This window comes from Amblyraja radiata, chromosome 4 (assembly GCF_010909765.2).
Source record: "Amblyraja radiata isolate CabotCenter1 chromosome 4, sAmbRad1.1.pri, whole genome shotgun sequence".
NCBI lineage: Eukaryota > Metazoa > Chordata > Chondrichthyes > Rajiformes > Rajidae > Amblyraja > Amblyraja radiata.
The window spans coordinates 57044198-57065174 of record NC_045959.1 but is presented as its reverse complement, the minus strand read 5'-3'; the positions used below and the strand labels follow the sequence as shown (position 1 = coordinate 57065174).

At 47.1% G+C, this 20977-nt stretch overlaps 1 protein-coding gene across 1 annotated transcript in view; it reads left to right on the top strand.

Annotated features, from left to right (window-relative positions):
• Positions 1-545: 545 nt before the first annotated feature.
• taf4b (TATA-box binding protein associated factor 4b) overlaps positions 546-20977 on the top strand; it is a 77465-nt gene continuing 57033 nt past the window's right edge. Inside the window, exons 1-7 of the mRNA XM_033019494.1 lie at positions 546-945; positions 5439-5605; positions 8136-8252; positions 14679-14795; positions 16380-16502; positions 18597-18686; positions 20533-20736. Of these exons, the coding sequence (XP_032875385.1) occupies positions 741-945; positions 5439-5605; positions 8136-8252; positions 14679-14795; positions 16380-16502; positions 18597-18686; positions 20533-20736 (1023 nt within the window). The 5' untranslated portion in view covers positions 546-740. The remainder of the gene's footprint in view (positions 946-5438; positions 5606-8135; positions 8253-14678; positions 14796-16379; positions 16503-18596; positions 18687-20532; positions 20737-20977) is intronic.

The window sequence follows — 20977 nt, the reverse complement described above, 5'->3', positions numbered from 1 at the left end:
CAGCATCTGCAGTTCCTTCTTAGACAATAAAACACTCTTGACTCGTAGAGTTAGAGTTAAAACCTAGGGTTAAAGGCAATTCAAACTTCTCCAAACTGTTAGCTTTCGATTTTTACAAATTAAAACATACTTCCCCATGTAACTGCAGGTTAAGGAACCCCCGTGTTACCCCCGAGGCGGGGGATGCCCTTGGCCAAGATTCCCCCTCTATTCCCCTCTGTTGGAGCCGCGGGGAATTCCCGCTGGAGGGAGCCTGACGTCATGGGCGGCCAGCATGCCCGGGAGGGGAGGAGGGCGCATGCGCTGCGGTGGGACCGGGAGGGGGCAAAGGGTGGGTGGCAGGAGCATGCGCACTGCAGCCTGCGAGAGGGACGCACATGCGCTGTTGGATGGTAACCGATCAATGTGTTACGGTAGCGCATGCGCTCTAGTTCGGAGGCCGGTCAGCAGCGCCGGCATCGCATGCGCTCTTGGATGGTGGCGGGCCATAGAGCCGGCAACGCACGCGCATATTGATGGTTGCCGGCTGCGCGGGCGCAGTGGGCGGCATTGCGCCGGTACAAAGATGGCGGCGCGGCGATGAGCGAGGGACGGGAATCACCCGAGGTCCAGGCTATGGGCCGCCCAGTAGGCCTCGCCTCCGTTCCGTAGTCTCCCCCCTCCCCCTGGGGCTGTGGCTGTGGCCATGGGCGAGAGGCTGGCGGCTGCCTGAGCCCTGCGGCTAGTGTCGAGGCCCCGCCATGCCCGCCCCGGGCTCTCCCGGCGCCGCGCCTCCTCCACCGGGGCCTCCACCGCCTCCTGCCCCGGCGGCAACGCTGCTCAACGGCGGGGCCGCAGTCGCGGTCGTTCCCACTCCCACTCCCGCCCCCGCCCCCGCCGTCGCCGTCGCCCCCGCCGTTGCCCGGGCCTCGGTGCCCGTCCTACAGAGTCTACAGGTGCCGGCGGGTAAGAGGAGAGTGGACGAGGAATGGGAATTGAGGAAAGGAATTAAGGGGGGCACTGAAAGGGGGGAGGTATTGGTGGGGAAGGTGGAAGAGGGAGCTAGCAAGGGTGGGAATGGTATTGGGGAGATGGGTAGGGAGGGGGACATGAAGGGGTAGGGAGGCGGTGCGTTAAAGGGTGAGAGGAGGAGGGATTTGAGGAAGGGGAGGCAGATAATGTGGGAGGGGGGAGAGGGACATACAGGGGTGGGGGCGATGAAGTAAATAGGATAGACAAACGGGAGTCAGTGGATTTATTTAACCTGGATTTTTGGAAGGCTTGTGATAAGGTACCATATGTGAGGCTGCGAAAGAAGATGAGAGCCAATGGTATCATTGGGAAGATACTAGCATGGATAGCACGTTGACTGGATGGCAGAGTGGCAATAAAAGGGTTTTTTCTGGTTGGCTGCCAGTGACCAGTACTCTAAGTTATACATCAGTGAGTTAGTTGCATGGTGGAATTGAAGGCTTTGTGGCCAGGTTTGTTGATGAGGCGAAGATAGGTGGAGGGGTAGGCAGTGTAGAGAAAGCAGAATGACAGAGACAGAGAGAGTGGGCAAAGAAGTGGCAGATGGATTGCAGTGCAAGAAAGTATGCAGTAATGCACTTTCGTGGTAGGAATAAAGCCATAGTCTATTTTCTAACTGGGAAGATAATTCTGGAATCAACGGGCATAGGGACTTTGGAGTGCTGGTACAGGGTTCTCAAAGGGTAAATTTGCAAATTGAATGGGTAGTAAGGAAGGCAAATGCAATGTTAGCATTTATTCTGAGAGGACAAGAATATAAAAATACAGATTTGTTGGTGAGGAATTATAAGGCAGTTTTAGCCCCATAACTTGAGGAGGGATCTGCTGGCATTGGAGAAGGTCCAGAAGAGGTTAATGAGAATGATCACTGGGATGATTGGGTTAATATATGAGGAGCATGACGGCTCTGGGTCTGTACTCGCTGGAGTTTGGAAGGGTGAAGGGGCACCTCAATGAAACTTACCGAATACTGAAAGGAGATACTGACTGACTTCAGGAAGCGAAGTGGTATGCATATCCCAGTTTGCATTGACGGTGCCGGAGTAGAGATGGTTGAAAGCTTCAAATTCCTAGGAATCAATATCACCAACAACTTCTCCTGGACCACCTATATTGAAGCAATGACCAAGAAAGCACTTGAACGCCTCTTCTTTGAAAGCTTAGGAAGTTTGGCATATCCCCTACAACTCTCACCAACTTCTACAGATGCATCATAGAAAGCATTTTATGGGGATGCATAACAGCTTGGTTTGGGAACAGCTCCATCCAAGACCGCAAGAAATTGCAGCAAATTGTGGATGCAGCCTGGACCATCATACAAACCAACCTCCCTTCTAGTGATTCCATTTATACCTCATGCTGCCTCGGCAAGGCCAGCAGTATAATCAAGGAAGAGTTGCACCCTGGCTACTCCCTCCTCCCCTCTCCCATCAGGCAAAAGTTTAGAAGTGTGAAGATGCACACAACCAGATTTAGTTTCTTCCCAGTTCTTATCAGGCAGCTGAATCGTCCTACCACAACCAAAGAGCAGTGCTGAACTACTATCTACCTCTTTGGTGACCCTCAGACTATCCTCGATCGGACTTTGCTGGCTTTACCTTGCACTAAACGGCATTCCCTTATCATGTACCTCACGGCTCGATTGTAATTAGGAATACTGTGTCGTCACGTGATTAGGCACAGTGAGGTTCTTTGCTTGCATCCACAATGTATACAAATAGCAGCCACCTACGGTGCTGACAAAGTTACAAAGCACGCCGGCTCCCCATTTTGTCTCCCTCCCCCCCCCAACAATTCCCCCACGCTGGGTCCTCATTGACCCCCCCCCCCGCCACACACTGTCCATTGTTCTCGCACCTCCTCCCTCACGGTGGTCCCCGCACGCCGGGTACTCCATAGTTCTTCCCCTCCCTCTTACGGCAATTCCTTCATGCTCTCATCAACAGTGGGATGATGCGCGAGGCATCACCACCGCCGAGGCCCCATCGTCACAAGGCTTCACCACCACTGTCAACGCCCCACTTCATGACTCTGTGGTGCCGACCCGGGCCCTTATGTATTGTCTTTCTGCTGACTGGTTATACGTGACAATGAACTGAACTAAAAGGCCTGGAGGGAGTGAGTGGAAGTGAAGGAGTTTCCATGAGTGGGAGAGTCTAGGATCAGAGGCCGTAGGCTCAAAATAAAAAGATGTACCTTTAGAAAGGAGAGACGGAAGAATTTCTTTTTCTTGGTTCTTGGTTTCTTGGTCCTCCAAAATATTCCAAATGGAATTTAAACTGGAGGTGGTGGAGGGAGGACTTAAGCCAGGACGGGTTTTTGTGAAGAAAGAGCTACCTTAAATTTAGTTGCACCTGGTTGGGTAACTATGGTAGGGATTAATCAGAGGATGGTGAGTTTGTGGAATTCATTCTCATGGACAGCTGTGGAGCCCAAACCAATGGGTATTTTTAAAGCGGAGATTGACCGATTCTTGATTAGTACAGGTGTCAGGGGTTCTGGCGAGAAGGCAGGAGGATGGAGTTGAGAGGGAAAGATAGACCAGCTATGAGTGAATGACGGAGTTGACTGGATGAGCCGAATAGCCTAATTCTGCACCTATCACAAGAACATCTGCATTATCCTGTGCCCATCTCACGTTAAAGCTATGCCCTATATATATACTATATAATTATGTTGACTAATCAAATTGTTTTCTCCAGTAAAAAAAGTATACTGTGACATTCCATCAACCTGTTCGGCTTCATTTCTTAAAACTAAACTATAGTTGCGCCTCCTATAGTACACTGGCTAAAACATTATTCATCAAGACACACAGCATAGAAACAGCCTTTCGACTCAACCAGTCAATGCTGATCAAATGCTGCAGCTGGTGGACATGTTTCCTCTCTACTAGATACCCGGGTTCAATTCTGACCTCGGATACTGTCAGTGTGGAGTTTGCATGTTCTCCCAGTGACTGTGTGGGTTTCCTTTGGGTGCTCTGGGTTCCTCCCACACCCCAAAGACATATGGGTTTGTAGGCTAATTGGCCCTCTGTAACTTACCCCTAGTGAGTAGGGAGTGGATGTGGGGAATGTGGATGTAGAGTACAAACCTAGTGTGTATGGTCGGCATGGACGGTGGGCTGAATGGCCTATGGACGTGGTGTAGAGTTCCAGCTCTAGTTTGTGTAGACAGTGCATCCTTTCATTGGGGCATCAATCTAATCCAGGCTGAAGACACGAAACGCTGAAGTAACTCAGCGGGTCAGGCAGCAACTCTGGAGAAAATGAATAGGTGATGTTTTGGATCAAGACCCTTCAGAATGAGAGTCTGGGGGGAGGGAAAGTAGAGGAATGAAAATATCTTGGCTGAGGCTGTCAGTGGCCCAGTAGAAAAAGCAAGTGATTATGGACAGTGTAATTTTGCAGTTTCCAGTGATTTCAGGAATTTTCCAGTTTTCATTTAAACCTAAGGTGCCCTTGTTTGAAAGTTTCTATTTGCTTCTGCTTGGGATGTTTTTGGTTTAGTTTTATTATTGTCACGTGTATCGAGGTACAGTGAAAAACCAAATTTTGCATGCTATCCAAACAGATCAGATAGCACTGTACATAAATGCAATCGTCAAACTCAAGTACAATAGGTGGAGCAAAGGAGAAGATACAGAGTGCAGAATATAGTTCTCAGCATTGTAGCGCATCAGTTGCAGAGACAAGGTCCAATGTCAGCAAAGGGGTAGAGGTGAATCGGACAGTGCCCTAGTTTATGGAAGGACTGTTCAGAAGCCTGATTACAGAAGGGAAGAAACTATTCCTGAATCAGGTGGTGCGCGCTTTCAAGCTTCTGTACCTTCTGACAGACTGGAGCAGAGAGAAGAAGAAATGACCAGGGTGGGACAGTCTTTGTTTATGTTTGAAAAATGTCACACAGTGCTGGAATAACTCATTGGCTCAGGCGGCATCCTTGAGAACACGTATAGGCGATGTTTCGGATGGGGGCCCTTCATCGGACTCGTTCCCCGTTTGATTATGTTGGCTGCTTTTCCGAGGCTGTGTGCAGTGTAGATGGAGTCGATGGTGGGGAGTCTGCTCTGTGCGATGGTCTGGGGTATATCCACAACTCTACAATATCCTGCGATCTTGGGCACTGTTCCAAAACCAAGCTGTGTGAGGGAAAATGCTCAGGTGGCGCTACATAAATTCAAGGTTGTTGATCACATTAAATAGGTAGGTGGGTGCTGGCCTATGCTTTTTTCTCTTGATAGTCTGGTAATTTCTTGCCAGATAAGGGCAGAATGAAGTTCTTAACAAAGAACTGCCGATGTTTTGTTTGTATGGTATACATTGACATAAGCGGTTTTAATCTGTGGTTTTGTTTGGATGACTTTTGATCTGTCAACACCAGTGTGCCATTTGACATTGTGCAACTGTGCTCTCTTGTTGCAGGTATGGTCCTTGTGCGGAGTGACAGTGGGCAGCTGGTGCTGGTACCACAGAGGGCCTTTGCTCAGGCTCAGGCCCAGGCCAAGGCTCGAGCGCAAGCACAGAGAGCCGGCAGCACCTCTGCCGCTGCACCCGGTACTACGCACACTGTCCGAATCTCCAACGTGCAGGTAAGGCCTTTACGATTTTCCTGATGTATCTTCAGCTGCTGCAACATGATGCCTGCATTAGTTTCAGAGATACAGCATGGCAACAGGGGCTTGGCCTGACCAGAGACTTTGAGCCGCAACGTGATTTCTAATGTATGGGTGGCACGAATGTGAAGCGGTAGAGTTTCTGCCTCGCTGCACCAAAGACCTGGGTTCAATCCTGACTACAACGTGCCGTCTGCTTGACGTTTGTATGTTCTGCTCTTGGTGCATCGGTTTTCTATGGGTGCTCCGGTTTCCCCCTGACTCCAAAGACGTGCAGGTTTGTATGTTAATTGGTTTGGTATAATTGTAAATTGTCCCTAGTATATGTAGGGTAGTGTTAATGTGCGGGGATCGTTGGTTGGCACGGGCTCGGTGGGCCGAAGGGCCTGTTTACACACTGTATATCTAAACTAAAAGTACTACAGCATGATACCTGCATTAGTTTTAGTTTAAATATAAAGGGTGGAAACGGACCCCTCGGCCCACTGAGTCTGTGCCAATACACTCGTTTTATCCTACACAATTTACAGAAGCCAATTAACCTACAAACCTGCACATCTTTAGAATGTGGGAGGAAACGCACACAGTATGTGCAAACTCCATATAGCACCTGTAGTCAGGTTCGAACCCGGGCCTCGGGCGCTGTGAGGCAGCAACTCTACCACTAATTGGAAATCATATTGCAGCTCCAAGTCTCTGTTTCGAACACATTTGGAGTTTGTGCACAATTCTGGTCGCCCCATATTAGGAAGGATGTGGACGCTTTGGAAAGTGTGCAGAAGAGGTTTACCATAATGTTGACTGGGTTAGGTATTAGCTACAAAGAGCTGCCTAGTACAGATTTTCCGTATTTTGTACGGAAATGTGATAAGAATACGGATGTAGGGATTTGCTTTGTAAAATACGGATTTTTTTTAAATCGGCCCGACTTCCTGTTTCATCTTGCTGCTTAAAAAATGCAAGGATATAAAAAGTCATACTGCAACTCTAAAAATTGTAGCAGATTAAATCTAATAGTATTTTAAATTTCAAGATCTGGATGATTATTTATGTAAGCTTGATATGCCTGTCCCGGTCCAGGTTTAAACAGCGCTGTCAGTTTAGCCCGTGGGAATTTAAACGAACATCGCTATGGGTTCTAATTATAGCGCTACCACCTGGAGCGCTATTGCCTTTACACTTAGTGCTATGGCCAAAGTGCTATGGGTCACAGACTGTTCAAGGAGGGAGAAGGGGAGAGGGAATAAGAGAGGGAGGGATGGAATAAGAAAGGGAGGGAGGGAATGAGAGAGGGAGGGAGGGAGAGGGAGGGAGGAAGAGGAAGGCTTCCAGAATGGCTTCTACATCATCATCTGGTGCTAAAAGCAGGAAGTAGCCATTCAAACAGAAGTATACAAAGAGATGGCAATGAATGCACTGTCAAGTAAGGTGCGTAGAAGACATGTCAATTGGTAGCAAAGTTATGCATTCTTGTACTCTTACATGGGTATGACCGCACATGAAAAACAACATTTTTTTCAGCAAAATGGCACCGCGTAAAAATACTGAATTCCTCAGCAAAATACTGATTTTCAGGTACTAGTATACTGAAATGCTCTGACAAAACTTGGCAGCTCTGGCTACAGGGAGAGGTTGGACAGATCTGGATTGTTTTCTCGAGTCCGGAGAGGAGACTTGACAAGCATATATTTTTATGACGGGCATAGACAGGGTAGACGATCAGACCGTTTTTTCTCAGGGTGGAAATAAGTAAGCTGAGATAGTATAGCTTATTATGAGTTTTATTATTGTCACGTGTACTGAGGTACAGTGAGAAGCTTTTTTGTTGCTTGTGATCCAGTCCATTAAAAGACTATACATGATTACAATCAAGCCATCCACAGTGTACAGATACAGGATAAAGGACATGGCTTTAAGGTGGAGGTTTAATACAACACAATACAATACAATCAGTTTTATTCGTCACATTGCACATAAAGGACATGTGCAAAGTTTTTTTTTAAACGGTGAGGGTGGTCAGAAGGTGCTGGCAGGGATGGTGGTGGAGGCAGATATGGTCTGGATAGGCACATGGATGTGAAGGGATATGGATTATGTTCAGGCAGATGAGTTAGTTTTGCCATCGTGTCCAGCACAGACATTGGGCCAAAGGACCACTTCCTGTGCAGTACTGTTCTATGTTCAATGGACAGAAGCAATGTGATTCTCCACAGATGCTGCCTGACACACTTGAGTTCTTCCAGTATTTTGTGTTTTTTTACTTTTAATTGTATAAATCCATCTATACTTCACACGGCCTCGGCAAGGCCACCAGCGGAACCAAAGACCTGTCTCACCCTGGGTACTCCCTCTTCTACCATCTTGTGCATGCAGATAAGATGGTCTTGGCATCATGTTCGGCACGGATGTTGTGAGCCAAAGGGCCTGTTCCTGTGCTGTACTGTTCTATGTTCCATTCTGTTGTTAACTACTTTAATATTTTGTATTTCTCTTGGTCTTCTGCCAGACAATTCGAACGCAGACTGTTGCCAATCAAATGAAGCCACCGGCTGCCCAGCAGACAAACCAATTGCAAGCTCCAATCCAGACAAACTCTCTACCACAGCGCATCACTCTAGTGCAGGTGAGAAATGTACTGTGGAAATGTTACATTAAGCATTTGAATCCAAAAGACATCGAAGGATATGGTCATAATGTGGGCACGTGGGATTGGTGTATACAGGCAAGATGCTCAGGTGTAGGGTGTAGAGAGGAACTGCAGATGCTGGTTTGCACCAAAGAGGCACGGAATGCTGGAGTAACTCAACGGGTCAGGCAGCATCTCTGGAGAAAAGGAATAGATGATGTTTTGGGTCGAGACCCTTCGGACTAAGAGTCAGAGGAAAGGGAAACGAGATGTTGATGGTACTTGGGAGAAATGAATGGAATATACGCAAAAAGTAGAGATAATCATGGAAACATGGAGTCCACAATGTTCCATGAGTAATTACTCAGGGTAGGCATTCAGTCGGCTTTTAAAAAAAAAAAAATCAAACCGTGCATGCGCAGATTGTTCACTCCGTAAAAATAAAAACAGTAGCAATTAAATTTGCCCATGGCTTCCTAGTCTCCTTTATTCTTAATTACTGAATGGGTGGGGGGTGAAGGGTGATGGCAGGTGGAGAGAGGGTGGGAAAAACGGGAGTACAGGGAAAAGTTGAATCAGTTGTCAACTTATTGAATGACAACACTTGTTCAAGGGACCAATTGGGGGGAGAGTTCCTTTCACAGCGTGTGGAGAGTCTGTGCCAGGGGTAAAGTTGCAGGGAGGGCATGAGCGTTGAGAAGGAGGGGGTCAGGGATAATGCCAGTAACTCACTCACCGCTGCCGCTACTCTCCGGGCGCGAAGCCACTGCACTGTAGCCGGGGATAGAAGCAGCTCGGGAAGCTGCGACCGGCCGCCGGGACCCAACAGCAGAACTGGCCGTCACTTCTGCCGGTACGCTCACCTCTGGCAGTGCTCTCCCTCTGAACACCTCTCACCTGCCGCTCGCTCATGTCAGCCACTTCCTGCAAATCCTTAAATTCCCACAGCCGAGTAACCTCAATCGCGCTGTTGGAATTTAAGGATTTGAGGGACATGAGTGAGGCCAGCGAGCGGCAGGAGAGAAGTTTTTAGGCGGAGAGCTGCCAGAGGAGAGCGGGGGCTGGCAGAAGGCGCTGAGGTGGCAGCTGGTTCTGCTGTCCGGCCCGGCGGCAGCTCACAGCCACCCGAGCTGCTTCCCAAGGGTTACAAGCGCTGCGGATGAAAGGCACGGATATTATGCCTACCTAAGAGATCGATCTCTTAGATAGGCATAATTCTCCCATGCCTTTACTATTTATATTTAGTTATTGCCATTTTATAATTTGAGTCAGGGTAGGCAGTGCCTACCTTGCCTACCCCAACGGCACGTGCCTGGCTGTGGGATAGGTGACAATGAGTATACAAACAGAGGAACTCAACAGAATGACAGTAAAACTGGTATGTCAACGAGGATGTGAGAGAGAGTGAGAGTGAGGGGATGCAAGGATAACTTGAAGTTAGAGAAATCTGTAGAAACAAAGAACTGCAGATGCTGGTTTATACCAAAGATAGACACAAAGTGCTGGAGTAACTCAGCGGGTCAGGCAACATCTCTGGAGAAAAAGTATGGGTGACGTTTCTGGTCGGAACCCTTCAGGCGTTCTTCTTTTCTGAAGAAAGGTCTCGACCCGAAACGTCTCCTATCCTTTTTCTCCAGTGATGCTGTTTGACCTGCTGTGTTACTCCAGCACTTTGGGGCTGTTACTATGTTGTACCGCTGACTAGTGTATCAAATTATAATAAAAATTTTAATTCTTAATTCTGCCGTGGTGCTCTGCTTTATTTCCAACTGCGATCATTAGATGTGAATTAGATCTGTCAGCGAAAGGGCTTTCATTTAGCACGAGTAAGAATAGAAACTTACAGAATTCTTAAGGGGTTGGACAGGCTAGATGCAGGAAGATTGTTCCCGATGTTGGGGAAGTCCAGAACAAGGGGTCACAGTTTAAGGATAAGGGGGAAATCTTTTAGGACCGAGATGAGAAAAACATTTTTCACACAAGAGTGTGGTGAATCTGGAATTCTCTGGCACAGAAGGTAGTTGAGGCCAGTTCATTGGCTATATTTAAGAGGGAGTTAGATGTGGCCCTTGTGGCTAAAGGGATCAGGTGGTATGGAGAGAAGGCAGGTACAGGATACTGAGTTGGATGAGCAGCCATGATCATATTGAATGCTCGAAGGGCTGAATGGCCTACTCCACCTATTTTCTATGTTTCTATGTGAGTTTGAGACCCACTTTCTCTCAAAAAATCCCTCCCCTGCCACAGTATAAGACGGAAGAGGTGTAGTCTTTCACATTAAATATTAATATATGTATAGGTTTTAATACAGGTAAGCTAGGTTATGCACTTAAAATATGAGACCATATTCTAAGAAAATACCATACTCTGGTATCTAGCATCTCTGGAGAGAAGGAATAGGTCACCCATTCCTTCTCCCCAGAGATGCTGCCTGTCCCGCTGAGTTACTGCAGCATTTTATGTCTATACCTTTGATATAAACCAGCACCTGCAGTTCTTTCCTAAATAATCAGGTATCTTTCTGTTTGCTCCACCTGTTGCACTTTAGTTTGGCTTGATAGTCTTCATTTATTGCCATAGAATGATACAGCGGGGAAACGGGCCCTTAGGCCCAACTTGTCCATGCTTACCATCATGCCCCATCTACACTCGTCCCACTTGCCTACGTTTGACCCATGCCCCTCTAAACCTGTCCTATCCATGCACCTGTCTAAATGTTTCTTAAACGTTGCGATAGTACCTGCCTCTACTACCTCCTCTGGCAGCTCATTCTATACGCCCGCCACCCTCTGTGTGATAAAAAAAAGTTATCTCTTGGTCTCCTACGTCTTTCCCCCTCGCCTTAAAATAGTATATTCAGATTTAATTAGATGGCGATCAAACAAAATATTCTCACAGTACCTCAGTACACATGACAATAAGAAACCTAAATCTAAACCAGTTAGTCGAACTAGCGCGTTTGTGCAGGAATGGGGAATACAGATGTATAAATCCTTAAAGGGTAGTCATGGCATAGCACAACATGGAAACAGGCCATTCAGCCCAACTCATTGGTGGTACTCTTCTGCAATAATCCCCATCTCTCTGTGTCCATTGGCTTCCACGTCCAGGCAGTTCAAGGATTCTTGGAGAGGTAATGGTTGGCCACCTCTTTGCAGTGTAGATTTGTAAAAAAGGTCTGGAGAAGGATGCAGTCCTTGTCACAGTTTATCCCGAACAGCTCCATAAGAGAGGAGAGAGGACTCTGATTTACAGGCTGTCCCCATGGTCACATTTGGAGACGGGCTGTCGGAAGTTCATCAACTCGGCACAGTGGCGTAGCGGTAGATTTGCTGCCTTACAGCTCCAGAGATCCTGGTTCGATCCCGACTACTGATGCTCTCTGTACGTCGTTTTTGTATGTTTTGTATGGGTTTTCTCGGGGTGCTCCAGTTTCCTCCTACACTCCAAAGATGTGCAGGTTTGTAGGTTAATTGGCCTCTAAGTTGTAAATGTGTCCCGAGTGTCTAGGTTAGTGTGTGGGATGATCACTGATCAGTACCGTATTGGCAAAGTTTAAATCTGTGAAAGGCGTTCTTTGGACTTCCTGAAACTTGTTGGTCTCCCAGCACAGCGAGACGTCCATCGGGGAATGTTGCTGACTGGCCCATTCCAAACTGCAGCAGTATGTGCTGCGGGACTCGTTGAAGCTCTGTGCACCCAACGCCAAGGCTCTGAGGGGGATGACCACAGTCTAGGGTCCTCAGCATGGTTTAGGAACAGCTCCGCCCAAGACCGCAAGAAATTGCAGAGAATTGTGGACACAGCCCTGACAATCACACAAACCAACCTCCCTTCCATTGACTCCACCTCCTCTTCACGCTGTTTTGGCAAGGCCATCAGCATAATCAAGGATGAGTTGCACCCTGGCCGCTCCCACCTCTCTTCTCCCCTCTCCCCATAGGCAAAAGGTGCAGAAGTGTGAAAACGCACACCTCCACATTCAGAGACAGTTGCTTCCCAGCTGTTATCAGGCGACTGAACCATCCTACCAGCAACTAGAGAATGGTGCTGAACTACTATCTACCTCATTGGGGACCTTCAGACTATCTTTGATCAGACTTTACTGGACTTTATCTTACACTAAACATTAGTCTCTTTATCATGTATCCGTACACTGTGGACGGTTCGATTATAATCATGTACAGTCTTTCCGCTGACCGGTTAGCACGCAACAAAAGCTTTTCACTGTACCTTTGTACACGTGACAATGAACCTAACTAACTAATCAGGGAATGTTGCTGACTGGCCTATTCCAGACTGCAGGTGTACATGCTGAGGGACGCACTGAAGCTTGGTGCAGCCAACGCTAGGTCTAAGGTCCTTCCGCTGCTGGACATTGAGAGCCAGAGTCTGGTGGGGATATAGACACTGGGAATGTAGGAAGAGTTTTTGCACCGTTTCTGTTTTCGTTTAGTTTGGGGATACAGCTCGGAAAAAGACCCTTTGGCCTACCGAGTTTGCACCGGCAAATGATCCCCCTACCCTCACACTATCCTACACACTAGTGACAATTTTACCAAAGCCAATTAACCTACAAACCTGTACGTCTTTTGAGTGTGGGTGGTAACCGGGGCACCCGGAGAAAACCTACACGGTCACGGGGATAAAGTACAAACTCCGTACAGACAGTACCTGCAGTTGGGATCGGGCCCGGGTCTATGGCACTGTGAGGCAGCAACTCTACCGCTGCGCCACAATGTTTATATTTTTAAGAAAAAAGAAAAATATTCTAGTAAAAATTTATTTTTGAAATAAAAAATTGAATTGCCTTGGTTATTTCAGGCACTTCTTGGATGCTGTCAGCAGGGGGCAGTGTGCGATGAGAGAACAGTTTGTAAAGCATGCGAGAGAGTGCCTGGCATTTGGAAGTGACGCAAATACAGGGAAATTGTCTCAGCTGTATAAGCAACCATGTGCTTCCAGTTCTGGCAGCAGCACTCGAGGATGGATGTGAAGGGCCTGGAGATGGGTGCAGGTTTACAAGATGGTACCAGGAAGGAGGGATTTTGGTAGCAAAGACGATTGAGAGGAGATTTGAACGAGGTGGCCTCAGGTTGATAACTGGTTTACAGCATGAATGTAGCTCAAAGCTGTTCCTCGATGCCTGTGAACTCTGAGCAGACAGAATCAAACATGGCTTTTGAAAGGAAGACAGACACAAAATGCTGGAGTAACTCAGCAGGTCAGGCAGCATCCCTGGAGAAAAGTATAGGTGACGTTTTGGGCTGGACCCTTCTTCAGACTGAGAGTCAGTGGAAAGGGAAACGAGAGATATGGATGGTACTTAGGACAAATGAATTCCCTTTCTCCGGAAATGCTGCCTAACCCGCTGAGTTACTCCAGCTTTTTGTGTTTCTCTGTCTGTTTAAACCAACATCTGCAGTTCCTCCCCACACATTTTGAAAGGGCAGAGTACTGGAGCAACATCTGCAGTTCCTCCCCACAGCATTTGAAAGGGCAGAGTACTGGAGTAACTTAGGGTCAGGGCGTATTTGTGGATGGAATGGATAAGTAACCTTTCTGGTCTGGACTCTTTCTCAGAGTCGATAAGCACTCTTGTCTCTTGAATCTTGAGTCTTGATTAATCTTGTTTTATGTAGAAACAAGGAACTGCAGATGCTGATCTACAAAAAATGAACAGTGCAGGAGTACTTCAGCCAGTCAGGCAGCATATCTGGAGAACATGGCTATGAGACGATTTGGGTCTAGACCCCTCGGACTAATAGATGGGCACACAAACTTGCAATGCTCTTGTGCAAAGGCAGTGACACAATTGATCTTGAGCCAGTATAGACTTGATGGACCAAACGGCTTCCTTTCATGTTGTAACAATTGTATGATTGTGTGTGTTGGACACAATCTTGACTTTGAGTCAGTCACACAGCACAGAAACAGGCCCTTCGGCCCAACCTGCCCACGCCGTCAACATGCCCCATCTATACTAGTCCCAACTGCCTGCGTTTGGCTCGTATCCCTTTAAACCTTCGTATCCGCGAACCTGTCCAAATGCAAAGAGATTTAAAGCCCTGTCCCACTGTACTAGTTCATTCAAGTGCTCTCCCGAGTTTAAAAAAAAAAAAATCAAGCTCGTGGTAAGCATGTAGAATGAACGTAGTGGGTACTTCAGAGCTCGTGGACGTTTCTTAGTGGCTCGTAATGCTAACGGCAGGTACTCGGGAAGACTCGCTAACGTCAGGTAAGCTCGGGAAGACTCGTGAAGAATAATTTGGGTGGGCAAGTAATGCTGCCCTTGCATTCTCCACCCAGAACAGGGTTGTGGTTTTTATTTTGCAGCTTATGGATTTATTAAGGGAATAAAAAGTGTCATTAAACAGCTGAGCAATTGTGTCGGGTTCTAATTATTCTCTCCATGTTATGAAGTCGCAGCCTGTGACTGGAGCCATTGCAACAAAATCCCCGTCAATAGTAGCGGCAAAACAATCAACGCCTGTAAATCATTTGGCTGCCGTGCGAGTTGTACAAACCAGTGCTGCACCGGTAAGATTATATAACCAATGTCTCGATTGATTGATATAAAACCAAAGTTTTGAATGATTAATTGATCATTTGCTTGGGGCATGGGTGGTAGGTGACGGTGTAACAGTCTGGGACACTTCCTTTTGCCACTGTGTGTTGTTCATCTATGCTTGCCTTTTGCAAAGCATGCCACATTTTCTATGTTTAGTTTCGTGTAGAGATGCAGCATGGCCCCCTCATCCCAAGGGGACCTAATCTGGGCTTCCTCTGCAACCCTTTCCAAAGCCTCCACATCCTTCCTGCAATGGGGTGACCTGTACCATAAGCGATGCTCCAACTTGTTCAATCCTGGGGGTCTGTGACATGACATGCCACCTAAAAGGTGGACCGTTTGAGGAAGAGACAAGGATTGAGGCCAAATTCAGATCGGCCGTGTGGTTCAGCAGCTAGTGTGGCTGATCCTTGCTTTTGAGTTCCTGTATAAACTGGGGTGACAGTCGTGCAGCCGGTAGAGCTGATGCTTCATAGCGCCCGAGACCCGGGATCGATACTGACTGGGATCGGGTGCTCGCTGTCTGTGGAGTTTGCACATTCTCCCTGTGACCGTGTGGGTTTCCTCCCATGCCCCAAAGGCGTACGGGTTTGTAGGTTCATTGGCCCTCTGTAAATGGCCTCTCAGTGTGTAGGGAGTGGATGAGAATGTGGGATAACATAGAACTAGTGTGAATGGGTGACCGATGGACAGCGTGGAGTTGGTGGGCCGAAGGGCCTGTTTCCATGCTGTATCTCGAAACGAAAACAATTTTCTGTCAGAGACCTCCTATTGCAGTGTGCTCAAGTCCATTGGAGTACGTTCAGTTCTGATTTTGGCACAAATGAGAAGGCACTAGGTGGGAGACAAGCTATCCTCATGGGTATGGAGTTGACAGGCACAGAACACAGATACAAGATGTTCTTCGATATTTGGGGACACTGCCAGTAAATATTTGAGGCTCTGAAGTGTAGAGGGCCGCGTAACCATATATTGGCATGGCACAGCAGTAGAGTTGCTGCCTTACAGCGCCAGAGACCCGGGTTTGATCCTGACCACGGGTGCTGTCTGTACGGAGTTTTGTACATTCTCACTGTGACCGTGTGGGTTTTCTCCGGGTGCCCCGGTTTCCTCCCACACTCCAAAGACATGTGAGTTTGTAAACTAGTTGGCCTCTGTAAATTGCCCCTAATGTGTGGGGAGCAGATGAGCAAGTGGGATAACATAGAGCTAGTGTGAACGGGTGATCGATGGTGACCCACTTACTCCAGTTACTTGTGCTCACTCAATAGTTTTCTTGAATACACAAAGATGACACAAAGGCTTGCAATTATTCTGTGGACAGAACATAGAACAACCCCTTTGGCCCATAGTGTCAGTGCCGAACATGATGCCAAGTTAAACTAAATGACACTGACAAGGCTTGTTACATTGAATGCTGGGGCATATTGTATTGATGTTCATTTGCTATGATCATTGGGGTCTATTACACACTGGTGGGGGAATCCAAGACTGAGTAGTCTGTGAGCGCCTTTTGTCCTTGTGCTCATCTTGCTTTCTGGCCCCTTTTGTAGGAAACGTTGGAAAATGTGAAGAAATGCAAGAACTTTCTTGCAACATTAATTAAACTTGCTTCCAGTGGGTCCCAGTCAATGCAGATGTCCAACAATGTGAAAATTTTGGTGCAGAAACTACTGGTAAGAAATATTCCCTTAAATATTGTTCCCCTTTCAAAATGTTGTGTTTAGTTTATTGTAATGCGTATCTAGGTACAGTGAAAAGCGTTATTTCATCTGCTAACCAGTCAGCTGAAAGACGCAAGGTGATTACAATCGAGCCGTCCACAGGGTACCGATACAGGATAAAGGGAATAATGTTCAGTGCACGATAAAGTCCAGTCCAGTCCGATCAAAGATAGACTGAAGGCCTCCAATGAGGTAGGTAGTAGCTCAGGATCGCACTGTAGTTGTGGTCGGATGGTTCAGACGCCCGATAACAGTTGGGAAGAAACGGTCCCTGAATCTGGTGGTGCGCGTTTTCACACATCTGTGCCTTTTCCCTGATGGGAGACGAGAAGAGGGAGTGGCCGTGGTGAGACTGGTCCTTGATTAAAAGCCTCACCCCATCCACTCCCTCTTCTCCCCTCTCCCAGGGTAATTTCATTTGAATTGGGCCGCAAGAGGGCAGCCATTTCTCTCGTCATTGTGTCACCTTTAATTTGCCACGCCCAAACCTCAAAGGCTGTAGTTTTGAGGTGATGCGGAGAAGGATAAGGATGCCGCAGTGGTGGAGTTGTTGCCTTGCAGTGCCGTAAACCTGGGTTCAATCCTGACTACCGTTGCTGGATGTCCAGAGTTTGTATAGGAAGAAACTGTAGATGCTCCTTTACGCCGAAGATGGACACAAAATGCTTGAGTAACTCAGCGGGTCAGGCAGCATCTCTGGAGAAAAAAGATGGGTGACGTTTCGGATCGGAATCGTTTTCCAGTTTGTATTTTCTCCCTGTGACCATGTGGGTTTTACCTGGGTGCTCTGCTTTCCTCTCGTATCCCAAAGACAGACATGCAGATTTGTAGGTTAATTGGCGTCTGTAAATTGTCCCTAGTGTGTAGAGTAGTGCTAGTGTACCGGGATTGCTGGTTGGCCCAGACTTGGTGGGCCGAAGGGCCTGTTTTCATGCTATGTCTCTAAGCTAAACTAAACTAAAGTTGAGGAATAGTTTTCAAAATTGGCCAGGGTTTTAGAAACATAGAAACAGGTGCAGGAGTAGGCCATTCGGTCCTTTGAGCCTGCACCGCCATTCAATATGATCATGGCTGATCATCCAACTCAGTATCCTGTACCTGCCTTCTCTCCATACCCCCTGATCCCTTTAGCCACAAGGGCCACATCTAACCCTCTTAAATATAGCCAATGAACTGGCCTCAACTACCTTCTGTGGCAGAGAATTCCACCGATTCACCACTCTCTGTGTGAAAAATGTTTTTCTCATCTCGGTCCTAAAAGATTTCCCCCTTATCCTTAAACTGTGACCCCTTGTTCTGGACTTCCCCAACATCGAGAACAATCTTCCTGCATCTAGCCTGTCCAACCCATTAATGTTGTAAGTTTCTATAGATCCCCCCGCAATCTTCTAATTTTTTTTCTAATTTTCTTCTAATTCTTCAAATTTTGGTACTGTTAAGGTGATTGAGGCTGAAATTTGCTTCATAACAAGTCTCTGGATGAACACATGATGGACTGTAACCCAGAGGGTCGTGAGCTGAGAGCTGGGAAGTGGGACTTGGGTGTATGGATCACACCGCATAGGTGTGGATGAAATATGTTAAATAGTCTCCATCTTTGACCTAAGTTTCTGATGTCCTCTGTTCCTCGATTCCCCAACTTTGGGCAAGAGTGTGCATCTACCCAATCTATTCCTCTCATGATTTTATACACCTCTACAAGCCCTCCAGAGATGCTGCCTGGCCCGTTCAGTTGCTCCAGCACTTCGTGTGTCGTTGGCTTCAGGTCATTCTGTGACTACATTGTACAGGAAAGATCTGCAGATGCTGGTTTAATTCGAAGATAGACACAAAATGCTGGAATAACTCAGCGGGACAGGCAACATCTCTGTAGAGAAGGAATGGGTGACGTTTCGGGTCGAGGCCAGAGTTTGAAGATGGGGCCGCGACCCGAAACTTCACCCATTCCTCTCCAGAGATGCTGCCTGTCCCGCTGAGTTACTCCAGCATCTGTGACCACATTGCCCTATTAATTCCAGTCTTGAAATGTGCTTTGTTTTCCATCAGGATGGGAAGTTGGAAGCGGAGGAATTCACAAGCCAGCTGTACCAAGAGCTCAAGTCTTCCCCACAGCCTTACCTTGTGCCTTTTCTCAAGGTAACCACTTTGTGACATTGCTTATAGCCATTAGTACCCGTCTGAAGAATCTTTGCTTATTGAATGCTTGTGTTTTTTTATATATGAAAAATACAGAATGGGAAAGGGCCCTTCGGCCCACTGTGTCCATACTGTCCATTGACCACCCGTTCTCACTGATTCTGTGTTATTCCATTGTCATAAACATTAGGGGCTTTCTGTCACCACCTTGTAGTTTTCAAGTATCAAGTTCTTAAAATTGTTGAGTCTTATATTGGCCTTAAAAGTTGCCCGCAAGACTCCTTCACACACGTGCGACACGGTGGCACAGTGGTAGAATTGCTGCCTTATAGCGCCAGATATCCAGGTTCGATTCTGACAACAGATGCTGTCTGCAGGGAGTTTGTACGTTCTCCCCATGACCTGCGTGGGTTTTCTCCGAAATCTTCATTTTTCTCCCACATGCCAAAGACATACAAGTTTATAGGTTAATTGGCTTGGTATAAATGTAAATTGTTCCTACTGTGTGTAGGATAGTGTTAATGTGTGGGGATCGCTGTTTGGTGCAGACTCGGTGGGCCGAAGGGCCTGTTTCATTTTCTAGCTCTAAACCAAACTAAATTCCAAAGCTGAAAATTGATTAATTAAAGTTGATGTATCCACTTAGTCTGTGGAGCACATTATCTTGTGGCTGTTGCAAAGCTCGTAGTTTCATTTTCTCTCTAGTTAATTGGCAAGGTATCAATGTTAATATAATTACATACGTAAAAAGGCCTCTAGCTTCTTTATTCATGCACTGGTTGTGGCCGTCTCGCAAGACCAGTGATCACTACCCATCCCGAATTGCCTTGGCAGCAGCTCACTGCTGCCACCTTGTGAACTGTTGGGACGTCGGCGAGTTGCACCCTGGCCACTCCTTCTCCCTTCTACCCTCGGGCACGAGGTTCAGAACGTGTGAAAACAGACACCTCCAGATTTCAGGACAGTTATCAGGCAACTGAACCATCTGATCATCACCTAGAGTTGTCCTGAGCTGCTATCTACTCCATTGGACTAACTTTAATCGGACTTTACTGGACTTTATCTTGCACTAAATGTTTTTCCCTTTATCCAGTATCTGAACACTGCCTCAATTGTAATCATATATGGTCCGCTGACTGGTGACAGGATAGCACACAACAAAAAAGCTTTTCACTGTACCTATGTACATGTGACAATAAACTAAACTAACTAAATGTGTCCTTGAAAGTGGGAGGTTGTCAGAACTTTCTTCTGTTTCACTTTTGGGCGTTGGCGAAGGAAATCTTCTGACATTTTATTCTTTTATTCCATACGTATTTAATAAATGGAGTTTAAATTCCCCAGTTGTATTGGAGGTTATTAGCTCGTGTATATCGATCATAGGTTTCTATAAATCCAGGCCTCAATGGGGCGACATAGTGGTGCAGGGTAGAGCTGCTTCCTCACTGCGCTAACAACCCTGGTTCGATCCTGACCTAGGATGCTGTCTGCATGGAGTTTGCATGTTCTCCCTGTGACTTTGTCGGTTTCCTCCGGGTGCCCCGGTTTCCTCCACATCCCGCAAACCTACATTTGGAGGTTAATTGGCCCTCTGTAAATTGCTCCTGGTGCATAGGGTGTGGATGAGAAAGTGGGATAACAGAACAACACTAGTGTGTACGGGTGATCGATGGTTGGCGTAGGCTTGTGGGCCAAAGGAGACATCCACACAGACAGCTCCCAAGGTTAGGATCGAAGCTGGGTCTCTGACTCTACCAGCTGTTCTGCCCCAAGGTGATGTACAACTGTTATGCAACTTGATCTCAATAAAGAATGATGTCTCATGGAAACTTTTTTTGCCTTGCAGCGAAGTTTACCTGCCTTAAGGAAGCAGACGCCAAACCCGCAGGCCTTCATTCAGCAGTGCCTACAAAAACCTGCCACTCCAGCTACTGCACTTGCATCTGCCTCTGGAGTAGCCAAGCCGCCTAACCCAGGGCAGGTCACACAGGCGGTCACAGTGACTAGTGCTGCACAGCAGGCAACGCCCCTGCAGGCCAAGGCACAGATGGTACGTACTACCCCCTCCACCATTGCACAGAACTGCTCGTGGAAGTGTAGGAAAGGGGATTTAGAGATCATTGTAATCAAATTCAATGGTTCTTTGGTGTTTTATTATCACATGTGCCAAGGTACAGTGAATTTCCTTTTGTTTGCACATAGAGTTTAGTTTATTGTCACGTGGTACATAAGAGGTACAATGAAATCTTTTGCTGCGTGCTAGATAGTCAGCGGAAAGACTATACATAATT